General features: G+C 42.8%; 1 protein-coding gene across 1 annotated transcript in view; it reads right to left on the reverse strand.

Moving 5' to 3' along the window:
* The window catches only part of lrba (LPS-responsive vesicle trafficking, beach and anchor containing), a 170,130-nt gene that overhangs the window by 8,756 nt on the left and 144,385 nt on the right, over window positions 1-16,989 (reverse strand). Inside the window, exons 47-52 of the mRNA XM_079278784.1 lie at window positions 15,073-15,240; window positions 9,107-9,196; window positions 6,896-7,073; window positions 5,412-5,477; window positions 3,526-3,681; window positions 871-1,038 (exon numbers count right to left, since the gene is read on the reverse strand). Coding sequence (XP_079134910.1) covers window positions 871-1,038; window positions 3,526-3,681; window positions 5,412-5,477; window positions 6,896-7,073; window positions 9,107-9,196; window positions 15,073-15,240 — 826 coding nt within the window. The remainder of the gene's footprint in view (window positions 1-870; window positions 1,039-3,525; window positions 3,682-5,411; window positions 5,478-6,895; window positions 7,074-9,106; window positions 9,197-15,072; window positions 15,241-16,989) is intronic.

Here is a 16,989-nt window from a genome sequence, read left to right on the forward strand (position 1 = left end):
GTGATCAAAAAGAGAAAAACATGATTTAAAATGAGCAGAGAATGAAAAATGGGGCTTATGTTTACTTGTGGTTTTTAGCTCACAAAAGTATTTATTCTTCCGTTATAAAATATTCATAAAATCCCTGTGAATTAACTTGCTGGAACAGGAAAATATTTTTCTTGATGCCAACATCCCACATCAATGTAAGTGAGGAAAGTGACGAACAACCTACGCTGTCTCCCAAATCAAAGACCAATGCGGCTTATGAACCAAATCACAATTAGTCATAAATTTCAGCCCATTTGTAATGGATCACTTAACATGAACGCCAATCTAAGCAGACCAAATTAGCGCAGAGCTGACTAAGGGCTGAGCAATGTGTGTGCGACGCTTTGATCGTGGCTAATGCCATATGTTATGGCAACGTAAGAGAGGCCCGTGACATTTTTCACTTTTATCGACTAGTGTGACCCCGTGGCCCTCGGATGGTGGTGAACTTTCATGTGCTGGCGGACGACCCCCAACGTCACATTTAACGTCTCTAAGTGGCCCACACTTTCACTCACATTAAAGACAGATTCTCTCCCTCACACACACACACACACACACACAAAGAATATCTGGTCTCACAGACCCCTCACACACAATCTCAAACACATTATCGAAGGCTGTTCCCGCTGCAACAGTGCTGCGAAATCCAATCTGTATGCAGGAGGCCTGGCCTGGTCAGACGAAACTAGTTGTTACTTTACAGAGGGAGGCCGTAAATCACACAGTCACAACTGTCTGGGAGAGAGAGCACTCAGAGAACACACACACACCCGTGTGTGTGTGTGTGTGTGTGTGTGCGTGCGCTCACACATCGGGCAGGTTTGCCTGTGTACTTACTGCCTGGACTCTCTCCAATGCTGTTGTGCTTTCCGTTCCAGTACCACAGCAGCAGGGTGGCATCTCTGGAGCCCGACAGCACGTAGCAGTCTCCTCCAATGTAGGACTCGGAGCGAGCCAGACACGTCACCACGTCGCGATGCCCGAACACTATCTGAGTCAGTTTGCCTGCAGAAGTACACAAATATACCGACAACAATCAGCATTCATTCATCTGTAAACAAGAAAGTAATGCTGCGTTCATGAATAGATAACATTTGAACAATATACGATTCGGTATGTAGCACATAAATTCACGTTGCAGTTAAATGACAAAAGCTGAGTGTGAATTTATTGCTCGTTCTTTGGAGCCATGTGTTTGTTGTTCATCTGTCTGCTTGGCTAGTAGTTCTACAAGATCCACACAAGATCAGAAAACTACTGATTCCCAGACAAGAATAAATATTTGCTCCAACTCTGTGTGTGTGTGTGTGTGTGTGCCCGTGGACATGCAGTGCGCTCCATGTGTATATATATATAAAGAGGCTAATTGCTGTCAGATTTCCAGACCACTGCTTCACTGTCTCGCTGTCTAATACTCATTACGCTCCTCATGGTGTGACCTCTGCAGTCAAACAGTGGATAGTTTGCAACACATGACATTTCTGCCTGTGTCAAAATCACTGTCCACCGGATAATTAAGCTGCGTGTCTCACCGCAAAAATGAGTGTTGTTATGAAACTGGGCGGGTCACTGACTGAACTTGCAAAGAAGAACAGAGACATCAAAGACGTACAATGTTTGACATCTTTATAAACACTGGAAATAAGTAATGATGGCTGCAGCAATAATGGCTACCATGCAGCTCATATTGAGCACACACTCAAGCTGCTCACAGACACACACATATATACGCACACAGACTGATTAAATTGAATGTGTGTGCATGCAGGCGTATGAGGCTATGTGTTTTGTGCACGTGTACCAATCAAGTCTTGTAATTGATAAAAACCCCTCGGTTCTTTAACCTGGGGGCTTCAGGGACCTCGGTGGCAGCTGTTGAGCGTGTGCGATTAAACCGTGTTCATGTTCCAGTCGCACACCTCGGTGGCAGCCGCACAATAGAGCCATCTCTGTGCTCCCATCCGTCCCTCCCTCCCTCCCTCTATTGAAGACAGAGGGAGGCCCTGGCCTATAGAAATTGAATCGGAGTCTGTTGTGTAGATGTACGATTCTGAACGGGGTACTAGGAGGAGAGCTGAGGAGCGGGGTACACAGATGAAGCTTCAGACACTTTCATTTAGGACCCCTGACCTGATGGCGCCTGTGTGAGTAAAGACGTCTGCGATGCATGTGTGCTTGCGAGTATATGAGCAAGTCAGTGGTCTCCAGGCAAATACAATGCCACAGTGAGAGACTGTATGGATTACTTGCAAAGACACATATATAGGGTATAATGAGGTAAAGCATTATTGATGCAATAGATGTTCCCTCATCCTTTATAGTAACTGTACGAGAAGAAATCACTGAACTCTACTGAACCAAAACAACTGAACAGAGTTTTGTGCTGCAAATAAAAATATCTTTAAGAAATGATGCAGTTCAGATATTAAGATATGAGGCTACAATTACCAACAAGCATGCCCAAACCAGCAAAAATAAGAAGAGGAAATAAAGAGCACTGCTGTTGTAAATAATTGAGTACATTTATAGCTATTCCACTGGTACAGCTGCAATACAATGTAGCACAGTACAGTAAACAGATCACACTATCTGGGTCACGGCAAACAGCTGAGACTGTTGTTTACAGTGTTGAGAATCTACTAGTGGCTGCTCATTGCACTCCATAATACAAGACAAAATGAAAAACATACTGATGAGGGTTTTTTTTTGTCTTTCTTAGAGCCTTACTAGTAGTGGAGTGAAAAAAGTTTGTCCTGAGGATGGTGCTAGAGGAAAGGCGATGGGGTTGAATAACATCAAGAGGTTTATTCACTCAAAAGAATGAATGTGTTCATCACATTTCATGGCAGTATTTGCTTGGGAGACATCTTATGTTCAGAATTTAGCTCGAGGGTAAAGAGGAAAGCTCGTAGAGAGTCTAAATGAGAAAGAGTTCATCCTCTGGGTACAATGACTGTGCTCAGTAAATTTCATGGCAATGCGCCCGATAGATTTGGAAATCAGTGCAAGAATTAAATTGTACAAAAATACACCCTGATGTGGCTCATGTGCCAGAAACAAAGTTCTTCTGTTAAATTTGTTCCGTTCCAACAAAATGATTAAATTCTTTTCACTTTGCGAGCTTGATGTCGAGGCTGTATTTAAATTACAAGTATTCAACCGGTGCATTTAGGTTTTTATCTGCTGTGAGACATTGAAGCAAACATCTCATGCCAAGGGTTTGGTGGCAGAGAAAATGTGCACATTAAGACTCCAAATATGGTTTACCCAAATTATACAGCGATATAACAAACCGGCTTCCTTATTTTGACAACGTCAAATATGAAGGAACACATTTACAGCATGTGAATCTCTGTCTAGGCTAATGCATACATGATGTGGCATTTTATAAATAAATGTTCTTAATGAAACCAAACAGTGTTTTGTGATCCTGACGATATGAGGGGGAGGAGGGGGGGGGGGGGGGGGGGGTGTACCATGATTATACAATACCTGAGTCAGTTGAGTAAACCCGGAAGCTCTTGTCCCAAAAACCGCACAGAAAGATGAAGCGGTTGTCGGCTGCGATGACGAAGCACTGCGAGCTGATCTGAATGCTTTGATCGAGCAGGTCTGAGATCTGACGACGATGACTGCCCATGTTACTGGCTGGAGGGTACAAAATTGAAAAAAGCAAATTTTAAAAAAAAGGGTACACGTTGAAAATATTCAGATGTGCACAGAAATATTAAATCTATGATCCAACACACAGTTAAGCGTTTACATATATCAGCTATAAGAGCTCACACTCCAACGCACCGCCACTTAAGTTTCAGCGAACAGTGCAAAGAAGATTTGTGAGAGAATACATAAAACATCTTGGATGTTAAGTTTACGGGACTTCACTTTTTCTGTGAGAGTCAAACAGTAATGATAGAGGGAGCCCAGCACTTAAGGCAGGACACACACTGCAAACTCATCGTGGTTGTGTAATTTAGCCACCGGTTGGTTAGAAAGCTAATTTATTGACACTCTCTTCCGTAAGTGGTATCTTTCGCTCTTCTTCTGGAGAGATATGTCCATTGTGAAGTATTTCTCGTTTGGTGGGGTCATAAGCGCTGGAGAACAGGTGTCGGAGAAGATTGCGGAGCACGGAAACTGAGAAAGTCCAGCATAGCTGCTACCACCAATATTTCAACCCATTTTTAACATTTCCCAAAGCCACAGTCGGCTCAGCGCTCATCCTCAATTTACTGTGTTTAGCTCAGACTCCTCCTGGAATGCAAACAGTGTAAATATATTACTGACAAGCACAAAAATCCCTCTACCTCCCCCCGAAACACACACACACGCACACATTATTCATGCTTTAGTGTTAGAAACGTTGACAAAGTGTGAGATGGGACAAAACAACAATGTCAAAGAAAATATTAAAGATTTACTGGATAAAATTAGCCTAAAAAATGTACTTTCAAGGGCAGATAACGCACACACACACTAAAGCTCTCATAAAAAGCATGCAGTATGAATACAGATGCAAAAAGATTTCTTTCATTCTGCCTGTCGAGAGGAGAGGCGAAGGAGAGACATCCAGTACGTGCTGAACGTGTGATAAATTGAGACTAAACCCTGGTTATTTCCAGTCGTCAAGTGTTTGGAGAAAAAGAAACGCGTGTAAATGCTCTGGTGAGACCAAGAGTGACCACAACATTCACAGAGACAGAACAACACCCCCCCCCCCCCCCCCCCCTTTCCTTGCAGATGTGCATGAGATTATGAGGCTGCAGCAAAGCGACGGAGGCGAAGGCGGGAGCAGATAGAAGTGGCTCGTCTCTCCCTGCTCCACCAGTGCATCCCATACATCACTGCAGCTCGGCACTCTTCTCCTGCTCATCAACAAGTCGTGAAGGATGAGAGGCGCCCATATTGTCCTGACAGCCGTCCGCCGTGCATTCTCAATCACACATTATTACCACATTCATATTCATTTCCATTGACACGCGTCCTTTCCCTCCGCTCAAATTAAACCAAAGAGGATGCAGAAAGGGAGGGACGATGGAGAGGGAGAAAGAGGGGGAGTTGATGATGAAATGCCGGCCTAGGCCACAGCTCATTGCATTCCAATTTGCATGCAAATGGTTTAGTGTGAGAGCAGGGCCTATATCATGAGGAGTGAACTGGGGCACGGGCTGAGAAACAACTCTAATCTACTGTCCAGGGACATGCCGCTGCAGACTGCCATGAGTCACCAAGACGCCGGCAGGATTCATACACAAATCCGCACAAAAACAAATTAATTATAAAAAATAAATAAAATGATTTCATGCATCTGTAAGCTGACACTGTGTGAAGAATACGCATGTGTGTGGACCCTTCTACAGCCATGAATGACAGCATACCGATCAAAGCGTCAATTTCCACAGGAAGTTGGTACTGCTGGTCCTGCACCGTTGAGCTCTGATGACCTGACAAGGAGAAGACAGATTGGATTAATATTGTAATCGTGTGGCCTTGTGAAGTAGATGCTGGCTTTCAGTTCATTATAACCACACTGAAAATTATAACCATAAAGTCTCCAGTGTCACCCGCTGGCCCAAGAGTTCTCCTGCAAATTAGACATCAATTATGTCAAAGAGCCACCAAGGCCACAGAGAACATAACTGTTTATGCCAACTGCTACAATATGCATTTCTTTGGTCAACCTAATGTCGTCAAAGCGATATCTGCATATGAATACAGAATCTGTAGGCAATGGGACAAGAGTTTGGCTTCGGAAGTCTTCTGGTTTCCATTTGTAGTCTGTGTAGAATCAACCAATCACGTTTGAGCGTGCTTTGCTTGCATGCAGGTAAAGAGTCTGCGTTGAGAGCAAAAGAGGCGGAACGCTAACCTGACCCGCCAACTGGTTTCTTCCATAGAATAATCCATGTGACTCCTCTGAGCAGGACTGCAAATTTAGACTTTGTATTCTTTAAAATGTCATAAAATGCTGAAAAATGTCTTTCATTGCTCATTTTGTCAGATCAATGGTGCAAAAAACAATAATATTAAATTTACAAAAATATTACACAGATAGCAGTTAAAACTAACATTTGAGAAGCCGACCTAAACCATTCCTCTAACCAAACAAGTTGACTAATGCCAGTATGCACATCGTCCATCAGCTGCATCTACTCTAAAGGCAAAGAATAAAATGTGAATAATGTCTGCCGACATGCTCATGAACAAATTTCCATGTTTATTGTTGGCATGCGTCCCTGTTGAGAAGAATTAACAATGCGAACATCTTAACATTTTTATTTCTTATCTGCTCCAACAGCCACAGGAAGACTCCATTAAATTAATGAACCACTTCTGACCAGCACACATATTGTTTATTATGCCAGCTCACTAAACCAATTAGGTTAATCAGTCTGGTCTTTGGTGCGCATGGATGAGGTTCCACTCAAAACCGATCAGTCTTCATCCTCGTAAATTCAGAGATATCAAATTTAATGTTTTCTTCCAAGGGACAATAAGGGTAAATAAGGTTTTGTGAAGTGAGAGGCTGATGTATGGAGGTGGACGTGGGACCTAATGCTGGCTGCTGCATGTGTCACATTTGATACTGCTATCCAGTAGACACAGTCAGCTGTCTCCCAAATCAACGTCCATCCTATCGAGACAAGACGGGTCAATTCTTGACTTGCGTGAATTGGACGGAGTATAGAGGAGAGAGATGAACCGAGGAAATGTGATGAGGATTCTGTTGGAGCAAAAGATTGTTCTAACCTACCCGCAATACCCTGGAGATTCATTTGATGCAGAGTCACTGAGTCACACATTCATCCAATTAAATGCAACTTTTAGAGTCAAAAATACGAGCGCATGTAGACACTCTCACCAGTCAAGCCGTGCCACTTGTTGACGGCAAAGATGCGGTTGGCGGTGACGGTGATGATTGCAGGCGACGTGAGACCCGGCTGAGTGTTGGCCGCGACGTGGGTCACAGGAGAGTTGGATGGGAACTTCAGCACCATGATAACATCCTGCTGCATCTGCTCCGTAAACATCAGCGGGGTCTGCAGGAGAAGATACTGTTCAGGCACACACGGGACAGACAACGAGACGCAGGGAAGAAGAGGGAAAAGAGCCGAGATATGGAGCGGCAGACAAAGAGCAAAAAAACGGAACCACGAGAGAAGCGGTCGGTGTTAGCAAGGGGAAAAACAGAGGGAGAGGGAGGGAAAAAGAAGGACAGAGAGAAAGTTAGGACGCTTGAGCAGGATAGCAGCAAGCAGAGATTAAGTAGCATCGGCTAAAAAAAGAAAAGATTTCGGTAAAAGACAAGGGATCCCTTGTGAAACAGTGATGCAGGAGAAGTAGAAATGGAAAGAATTCATCAATGTGTTTCAACTGAAATATTTTTTTTTTAAAGTGTTACAAAAGACGAGGTACTCTGTTAAAGTCCCCTTTTACTCAGAACTGTGTGTTCACTGTGCAGAATGACGCATGCTCAAGGTTTGACACTAGAAGCCTGTTTATACCTTGAAGAGGAAAGTTTGTGCTCACCTTTATTCTGAGGTTAAGAACGGACTTTTGTCCACTAGAAGACATTCACTCTTTTGAAATAGAAAATATTTGCATATACATGAATTCCCTTTTTTTCAATAAGGAAGGAGTAAATGTGATTCATAGTAATTTTACCAAGTAATTGAACGTTTTGTGGAAAAACAATCGATTATTTTTTACGTCTAAAAACATATCTGAACGGGATCTTTAGGCGTTAGATACAAAACAGAGAAAAAGAGTAAATTCTTGATAAAATGACCCAAACGAAGAATCAATTCAAATATTTGTTGATTCATTTTCTGTCAGCTGACTAATATAAAAATAAAAGAATCGTTTGAGGTCATAAAGTATAAAATATGTATGAATTCAATTAGCATGTTACTTATAAATATACAGCAGGAGAAACTGACTACAATGCAGTCTTAACAAAAAAGTAACTTGATAGACCGATCAGCCTGTTAGACAGGAGCTCATACAGAGCCATTTACAAAGTGTTTGTCCTAAGCAGCTCTTACACGGAGCCATTTCCCTCCTTGCGTGTAAAGAAGAGGAACATCAGTGTTAACATCGGGAACAGACCTGAGCAAATCCGGTGTGTCTGACAGCTAACCAGATGCACTGACAGTATCATTACCACTAGCGTGGGCAGATGCCGACACACTGACAACACACTCGCACGAGCGAGACGGTAGAGAGCGAGAACATGTAAAAGCAAAGAGAACAGGGCGTTTTGAAGGAATATGGACGGGCGGGGAGGGTTAGCAATGTGTTTGAATAATGGCGTCTGAATATTATGTTTGAAAAATATATGTGGTGGAGTATAAAAATAAAACATTTCATAGGAATTCGGGAACGAGCAAGGCGGGTTCAAAGCCATCGTCTGAGTTTGTGTCTGTGAGTGCATGTGTGCGCTGGGTGGTGGTCTACAGCAGGCTGTCAGCGCCACAGGGACACCACACTAATAGGGACTCATGGGGCCTTGGCCCATCACAAGCAGGCACAGTGACTGCACTCCTTTGGCCCTTAAAAAGCCGTCACTTCACTGCTGCCGTTCATTGCTCTGCTTTGCTGATCTCCACCGCTTCTAGCTCAGGTAGACAATCTGGCTCAGACCCAGGTTTCCAGCTCAAAGCTGTGCCTTTCCCCCCGCATACCTCTTACTAAACACACACGCGCACAAATGCTTGTGATCTTTTCCCTTCACACACACCTCTCTAATGATGAGAGAGGAGATGCTTTCAAACCCAGGATTTTATTTTCCCACAGTTGTAGATGGACAAAGATAAAAGTAGGAGGTAAATGGAGGAAAAGAGCGAGTCAAAAATGAAGAAGAGTTTTATAAAGCAAAAGCAGAGTCCTTATATCAGAGCACACCAGAAGTCAGAGACAGCATTAAACAGGCAGCACAATGGTCGATACTGTAGCTCAGTTGGCTGCTGACCCATATCATATTATAGTATTTTCAGACTGAAGGATTACAGGTTTAGTGGTGTGTGTGTTTCATAGAGTATCTGTTTGCATGGACTGTATGTGCAGCACTCACCACTTGCATGGCTGAGCTTCTGGGGGGGTGTGGTTCGATGAGCAACTGGCAGGGGGTCTGTCCAAAACTCCTAATTTGAGACTCCACCGCCTACAGGGGAAAAAGAGAGAGAGGGGAAGGAATGGCAAACAAAATGACAGGAGAGGGAAAGAAAAGAGAAAAGGGAGTAATTATTGCATCAGAATTTAAAAAGGTAAATACAAGTTGCATAATGTAACAAAAAGGCCTCAGTAAAGAGTTGTACAATGATAACATCACACATCATACTGAGGGGTGGGCAATTTTCTATCACTTCAACATTGCTAGAAAATGTGACAAAGTAAATTTTGAGAATCCATTAACGCAATAGATGAAATAAACACATGGTGTCTTTTTAGCTAATCAAGAGAATTAAATCCCTGAAAAACTAATGTGCTACATCACATTCATGAAAAAACACTGTAACGAGACAAATCTATTGAAGAGATAGACACCTTAGAAACCATAAAATAGAGATCTGGTTGATCAATTTCTCCTGTCTCACAGTTTATACGGTCACATCAGTCCACCCCAAATGATGTCGTATTATAATAAACAGCAATTAAGATTCCTGAGTCTCAACAGAAAGAAAACGAGATGAATATAAATGCTGCATGGGAAAAACTTCATGTTCATGAACACATGTGAAACATATAAACATACTTTCTCACTATTTGTGTGTGTGTGTGTGAGAGAGTGTGTCACACACAGCAATTTATCCTCCACTACCACACACAGAATCAGAGGAGGGCCGGGACAGGCGGGCTTGTAGGCTGGTTAGGTGGTGTTAATGAAGAGGTATAGGACCATAAATGTCAGAGCAGACGCCGGCCGAGCAGCCTCTGGACATCATCACACAGCTCACTGTCAGGCCAACTAGCACAGCAGTGTATAGATGCACAGGCCTACACCAACGTATCCCAATACTCTACACCATCACACTGTTATCATCTAGGATGGCTACTAATTGTTATCGATCAATCGGTAATTACTATTTCAATTGGTATATAGAGATATATAGAGATATATAGAGAGAGAGATATAGAGAGAGAGAGATATAGAGAGAGAGAGATATATATAGAGAGAGAGATATATAGAGAGAGAGAGATATAGAGAGAGAGAGAGATATAGAGAGCGAGAGAGCGAGAGAGAGAGAGAGCGATATGAGAAGCTGGACCCTGAAAATGTTTGTGATCAAAAAAACAATTTAAAATAAAATAAATATTATTAAAATTTACACAACAAAATTGTTGCATTGGCAAAATATCAACGCAAAAAAAATCTCTGAAACATACAAAACACAGACAACAAAAGAACACAAGATAAGTGCCTGTGGGAATTTGTAGAACAACATTCCAATAGAGTCCAATACATTTTACAAAAGGAACAGCCAGAGAGAAAATGGCAAACACAAAACGATGACAGACCCGTCAGTATGTTGGTGTGCACTTTGACTGGCTGTGTGTGTGTGTGTAGGCTGAGACGTTTGCGCCTGACTTGGCGAGGCCTGTGAGAATGAGCTCATGGTTGAGGACAGCACATGGTATTTCCATGAGGAAAAGGTTGGGAAGTTAGTCTGCTCATACCATTGTCTGAAACTAACCAGAGGGAGGCGCAGAGAAGGCGCAAACTCAACTGTCGACTACTGCAAAGAAGCAAGCACTAAAAACATAATCACAGACACCAATACTTTACAGCAAATACTGTAATTTTTCATGCATTCGTATCGATAAGTATACAGGGGGGAAGAAAATCCAAAATAAAAAACTGAATTGCAAAAACAAGCGTTACGTTAAGTCAGCTGTGTGGTTTGGTACTGCCTCAACAGATTGAACACTTTGTGAAGAGATATTAAAACTGTCTCCTCGTTAGCAGGAGTGTCTGTGGCCGTGTGTTCACTGTATGTTGACCTAAACACATGCATGTGTGCAAGCATACTAGTTCTGACAGACGCTTCCATGATCCAGGGTATATTATATTAAGACTGGTGTGTTGCACAAATTAAAATGTTTTTAAATAAAGGCCGTTCTGTTCGTTTATTGATAAAGATCAACTTTGCACCTGACCTCATTACTGATCATGACAGAGGATCTTAACAGTGTACATCTCATCCAGTTAGTCAGTTAGCGAGAGGGCATCAGTGCATCATTCAAGGTGAAAGTGCCTCTCCTCTGCTCTGCCTATAGAGCGGCGCATTCTGCTTAAGCTAATGTGAGGAAGAGACTCCGTAAAGCCACTCAACCCATCTTCATTAAGTTCAGCTCTGACATTTACGAGGCTGTGGAACGTTGGAAAGTGGCCGAGTCTAGGTCAGCACGTCCTCTCCCTATATGCCAATGCAATGCTCAGGTGATTATATGAGGGGCCATCCACAAGGCCAATCTCTTTTAGGGGCACTAGCCCGTGTCTGATGAAGGTTTTCTATATTCTATACATTTAAATGGCTGAGACGCCCTCGGCTCAGATGTCCCAACCCGCCCTTTGATTTACTCAGCCACTTGACAAGATGGATCTCCATGTAAAACACGCTGCTTTTATGCAAATCGACTCAACAACATTCACTCTGAATAGAATAAAAAGTACAATGGCCTTGTGTTGTTGACAAGCAGCGTGGCGGCTCTTTGCTTTTTACATATTCAGTCTCTTAAAAAAAATGTAGGAAAATAAAATAATGAATACAGTGAGGGGCATATTCTCTAAAAAATAAATAAACCAGTGCGCCTTGTGTTTGGCGAGTGTCAAAGCAGGTTCACTCGCGTGGGTATATTTCCCGTCTTCTGCCGAATTACGCAAGCGCTGTACCATCAGACGGGGCTCTGTGTTTCGTCGTTGGAGTGAGTGGCTGCGGGGTTTTCCGTAATCACATGTGAAAGAGCGGAAGCCCTGTACAACGATGAGAAGGCAACACAGGATGCGTTTCTCTTTATACACCGAGAGGCAACACAGATGTGCATGCATGCCATGCACACGGGTGCACTTACGTACACATGAATGCATCTGCAGACACACAGCACTTCTCTTACAGAGAGCGGGGGGGCGAGTTTGGACTTGCGGCGGAGGCAGGACAGGAAGTAATCACGGGTTTTGAAAAACACAGCAGTGGTCTCCACAACATTCCTTAATCTGTGTCGAGATATTCCAAACTCTCTCGCAGAACAGATATGTACACACAACCGAGTGCATTTATGCTGATGAGCACGGATAAATATACAAAGGTATACACATATCAATGGATGTATACATGCACATGTATGTACAAACATATCAAGGTATGATCTATACAAAGTGCGTGTGTGTGAGGTTGGGTTGAGGCGGGTGGGAGTTAAGAGGCTGCCAAACAGCGTGGCAGGAATACAGAACTCGACCCAATCTACTACCTTTTCTGACCCAGAAATAAACACACACGTCTGTGACCCATCCCCCTGACAATGAACAGCCCCGGGGCCTGTCCGATTGCAGCCTAGCCTGGCCCAGACCCCAGCTCAGGGCTGAAACCGTTGTCACTCAGTAATGGCAGATCTGGGGACATTTTCAGACCCAAAGCCTTCAGTCTCAAAGCTCCTGTAGTCCTCAGCCACCCCCCCCCCCAGTGCCCGGCCATGATGAGGCCCAGGCCTGAAACTCTGCTTCCACCATCTGCACAGACAGGGCATGCTATGCTTCCTTCCGTATAAACACGGTTGAAGGAGAGCCTTGGCTTAGCTGACAGGGATAACACTGCTTTGGTTTATTTAACTAATTAAAGCGCTCAGACTGAGGCTGTTTTTGAAAGGTGAAAGCCAGCAGATTGGACTCACAGCATCAGAGAGTGGGAGTGGGAGCAGAACACAACAAACTCTTTTTCATCTCTAGGGAGCGGAAAAAAACATGGCTGCTTTATTCATATTTTACACATATGTATGCTCAATATATTAAATGTGTCGTATTTTAAAACATTCATTTGATTTTCAATTAAACCGACATATATTGGGACAATTAATGTAAATAAACAACCTTATGTTTTCCCAAAAAGTTGCAAACAGCGTATTTTGGAGGGAAAAACAGTAGCATGTTCTTTGTTTTGTGCTGTTGAGCAATGCAACGGATTTACAATAAAACACAACCCACTGCGTACAATATAAACCCTTTAGACACTGATGGAGAGCGCCATCTTATTTACGCTGATCTAGTTAATTTCCTACAGTTATTTTAATGCAAAAGAAAATATTTTTGAATTATTTATTGATAATAAAATGCTAAGCAAAACTAAAGAGCATATATTTAGAAGTATGCATATCCAAAATGTGCAGTCATAAGCAGAATAATTTTTTAATAGCAGTTAAATCGCATGCACATGCCTCTGACAGCGTCCTTTTTGTGTGTGGCTTCATCCATCCCAGTGTCACTGGAACAGCTTACCAGAAATAGTGGTCTACCAGTGATCTCGTTTTTTTTTTTAATTCCAATTTTTGGGTTGTGTTAACCTGAATAATGGGCAATGGGCTGAATGTGGAAATAACCAGAGCACCCTGGTAATGAATCTGCATCTCTCCGTGTGTGTGTGTGTGTGTGTGTGGCTAAAGGCCAAAGCACATCTGGATGGGAATTAGGGTGAATGGGGTGATAAATCAATAATCTACCCCTGGTGTCCGTGACGCTGCAGTCACTGAGCATGAAGGGCAGCAGAACAGCGGCGGCAAAAAGGCTGCTCAGCCGCTTGATATGCTCTGAACTCATCTCCATTTAGACCTCAATGCTATGAGGACCTCTGCTTAAAGGACAAATCTGGTTTATTACGACTTGTTTTTAGTGTTCCGTCCATCATTCCTATTGGTAGGGCAAGAAACACAAGCAGTGGGACAATCAGACCCTGGTTAGATACTTGCAGTTTCACTTTTTGATGACAAATTGATTAACATAGCAATGTCAGTGTGTTTCCAGATCTCAGCAATTGCTTTGGTGCATGAACTGTTTTCATTGCCCGTTTAAATGATGGCCAAAACTAGAAAAATCAGAAACAAGTTGTAAAGAACTGGAATTCCTTTATAATGCCCAGAGACTACACTCTGACGCAAGTCAAAATAGGATGTGTGCTACTTTGGCAATACAACTTAGACGTCAAAGATGCTGATGGGAGCGGGGTCAATTGGCCTGCTGCTGGCTGCCTTTTGCAGCAGAGTGGTGAAGTTGTCAGGCCGGCGTTTGGCTGTGGGCAAGCTAGCTTTGTTTTTCTTTTCAGCATTGCGTGGTTTCTTCTCGGCAGGTCAGTGTAACTTGTGTGCGCGCAGCAGTTCAAAGTGAGGGGGATGAATAATGAATGAAAGCCAAGTCGGAGACTTTAAGGCGTTAAAGTGGAACACTTGGTGGAGTGCTTTCAGAGGTATCACACAGGGAAAAGGCTTTGCTCAGCAATACCTGCCAGTAGATTGTTGGCTGCTTACCTCTCCCACGGCCAGTCTACAACCAATTTAACATGGCTAATGGCATCACAAACATCCCTGAAATACAGATGCACTGAATGGACAGATGCTTTTCTAATAGTCAGATTAAGCATCCATTTGAGAGTGCTGACGCTCAAGTGTACTTACTGTAATATGATGTTTTTCCCCTTACTCAGCATGATCTGTCAAGGGAGTAAAGCCAGCCGAGTAGTACATACAGTAAGTGTATTAAAATGTGTATGTGCTTGTATGCATGTGCTGTCTCTTTATTTAAGACTCTTCTCAAATTCCACTTTTATTGTCGAGCCTTCACTCTCCATTTGTTTGAATGTTTTTACTATGTTGTACGTCATATTGCTTGATCTTAATTATTGTTTTATGAACAGTGCTATTGCTCTTATTGTTTCGATGATGAACACTTTCATGATTATGATGTTTGTTGTTTTTACCGTGTAAAGCCCCATAAAGCACAAGAGTTTTCCGAAAGGTTTTGCATAAATTAGGTACTGTATCGCGTATAAGCCTCACCTCTCTGAGCATGGAGTCGTTGATAGAGCTGAGGTTGACCGCACCCTCATAGGTCAGATAATAGAACACATTGAGGGCTCGGGTGGCTTCAGGTCCTTGCTGCTTGTAGCCAAAGATCAGATCGATCCACTGGTGGAGCTGGCAGGACACAAACTCGCTCTCCAGAGCCTGTAAACGAAGGAGAGGACAGAGGATTACGACCATTTTAAATGTCAACAGCTGCGGAACATACTATAACCGAATGCTACGCCGTGTTGCTCATCCCATTACTGCACAGCAGTTATTACTAATGCCCCACAAAGATGAATTCCTCGGAGAAAGCAGAATATCCTTCTAATTGCTCCTATGACAGAATCTGCCAATGAGTTCTATAATGAGCAAAAAGCAGAGTAAATCCATATCTGATCATATGGGAACATCAAAACATGCGAGAACTCTTGCAGTTCATCAGGGAGCCATTCCAGCCTCTGTCTTTGTTCTTTTCTCTGCTGCTTGTGGGAGGATAAGAGCACCGTGTTGCTCTTCTGCAGACGTCTCTGCATTGCCGTAACGCTGAGATACAAGCTGTTTCTCTCCTCATTAGCCGGCAAAGGAGGGGAAAAAACATTTATGGTTTCCTCATAAAAAACAGGCAATTGTGTTAATTTGTGTAAAGCTGTCGCCTCACAAAAGCCCTCTAAACACGACCAAATTAGAATGAGGCAGCCCTTGATTGTCATTGCTGCCTTGTGTCACATTAATTTGTGACAAAACATTAGCCCTCGCTACACTTAAATGGCAATTTATATCATTTAAATTTTTACTGCAGAGACCAATGCATCCCTCACTTAAATGTGACTTTCTGACAGCTCATTCTGCATCTAATTCTTCCAGACTCTTAATTACAACTTTCAATCAGGAAAGGAAAGCACGGGTAGAAAGACGAGACCATGCGCTCTGGAGGTATGATGATGTTTTTACTGCAACTTAAGGACTGAATTCTCGATGCCTTCACAAATTCCATAATCTGAACTGATGAGGCTTTAACAAGATAAGCGTTGAGGAGATAACACAAGAATGGGAATGATAACATTGGTTTCCTTGAAAACAGCAGACAAAGATATGAAAGGTTTTCATGTTTAATGTGTGGAAACATGCAAACATACTAACTAGGGCTGAGAATGACACTAAAATACATTTTTGTTATCAACCTATACGTGTCTTATTAAGCCCAATGTAGGAGTGTAATTATTTGCACATGTGGGTGGAAAGCTATTGGAAAACATTATTGATTTGTGTCGATAGCCATCCATAGTCTCGCTGATAATCTACATGTATGTATTGATGTACTTTTGATTGACATGTTATTGGGTACCTCCAGAATTGTTAACTGTCCATCAGCCTATAAGATCCAGCTGGTATTAAAAGGTTGTACATCCCAGTAAATCCGTGGTTCAGAGTCACTCTGGGGTAGCATTTAGTATTAAGATAAAACAGAACACCCCAAGAGTCTGAGACAGTTTAGACACCATATCTGTCTGTTCCCTCGGCATCTGCAAATTCAGAGTATTAAGAGTGTTTAAAGGCTTGTGTCATGAAGCAATTCTTTTTTATGAATGTTACATTACAAGCCAGGGAACACTCTTTATTCAAACTCCCTTTAATAGCAGGCAGAGAGGGGTTCAGTTTTGTGTGTGTGTGTGTGTGTGTGTGTGTGTGTGTGTGTGTGTGTGTGTGTGTGTGTGTGTGTGTGTGTGTGTGTGTGTGTGTGTGTGTGTGTGAGAGAGAGTGTGAGAGAGAGAGAGAGAGAGAGAGATAGATCAGTTCATTATGCGCTAGGATTGACCTTTGACGGGCCCTGCTCCCCCGTTTCTAAAACTAAAGCTGGGCCTGATGGGCATTTAATGTGCACTGCAATCTACTGTCAATCAGCACGGA

The sequence above is a fragment of the Melanostigma gelatinosum genome (assembly GCF_949748355.1).
Source record: "Melanostigma gelatinosum genome assembly, chromosome: 11".
NCBI lineage: Eukaryota > Metazoa > Chordata > Actinopteri > Perciformes > Zoarcidae > Melanostigma > Melanostigma gelatinosum.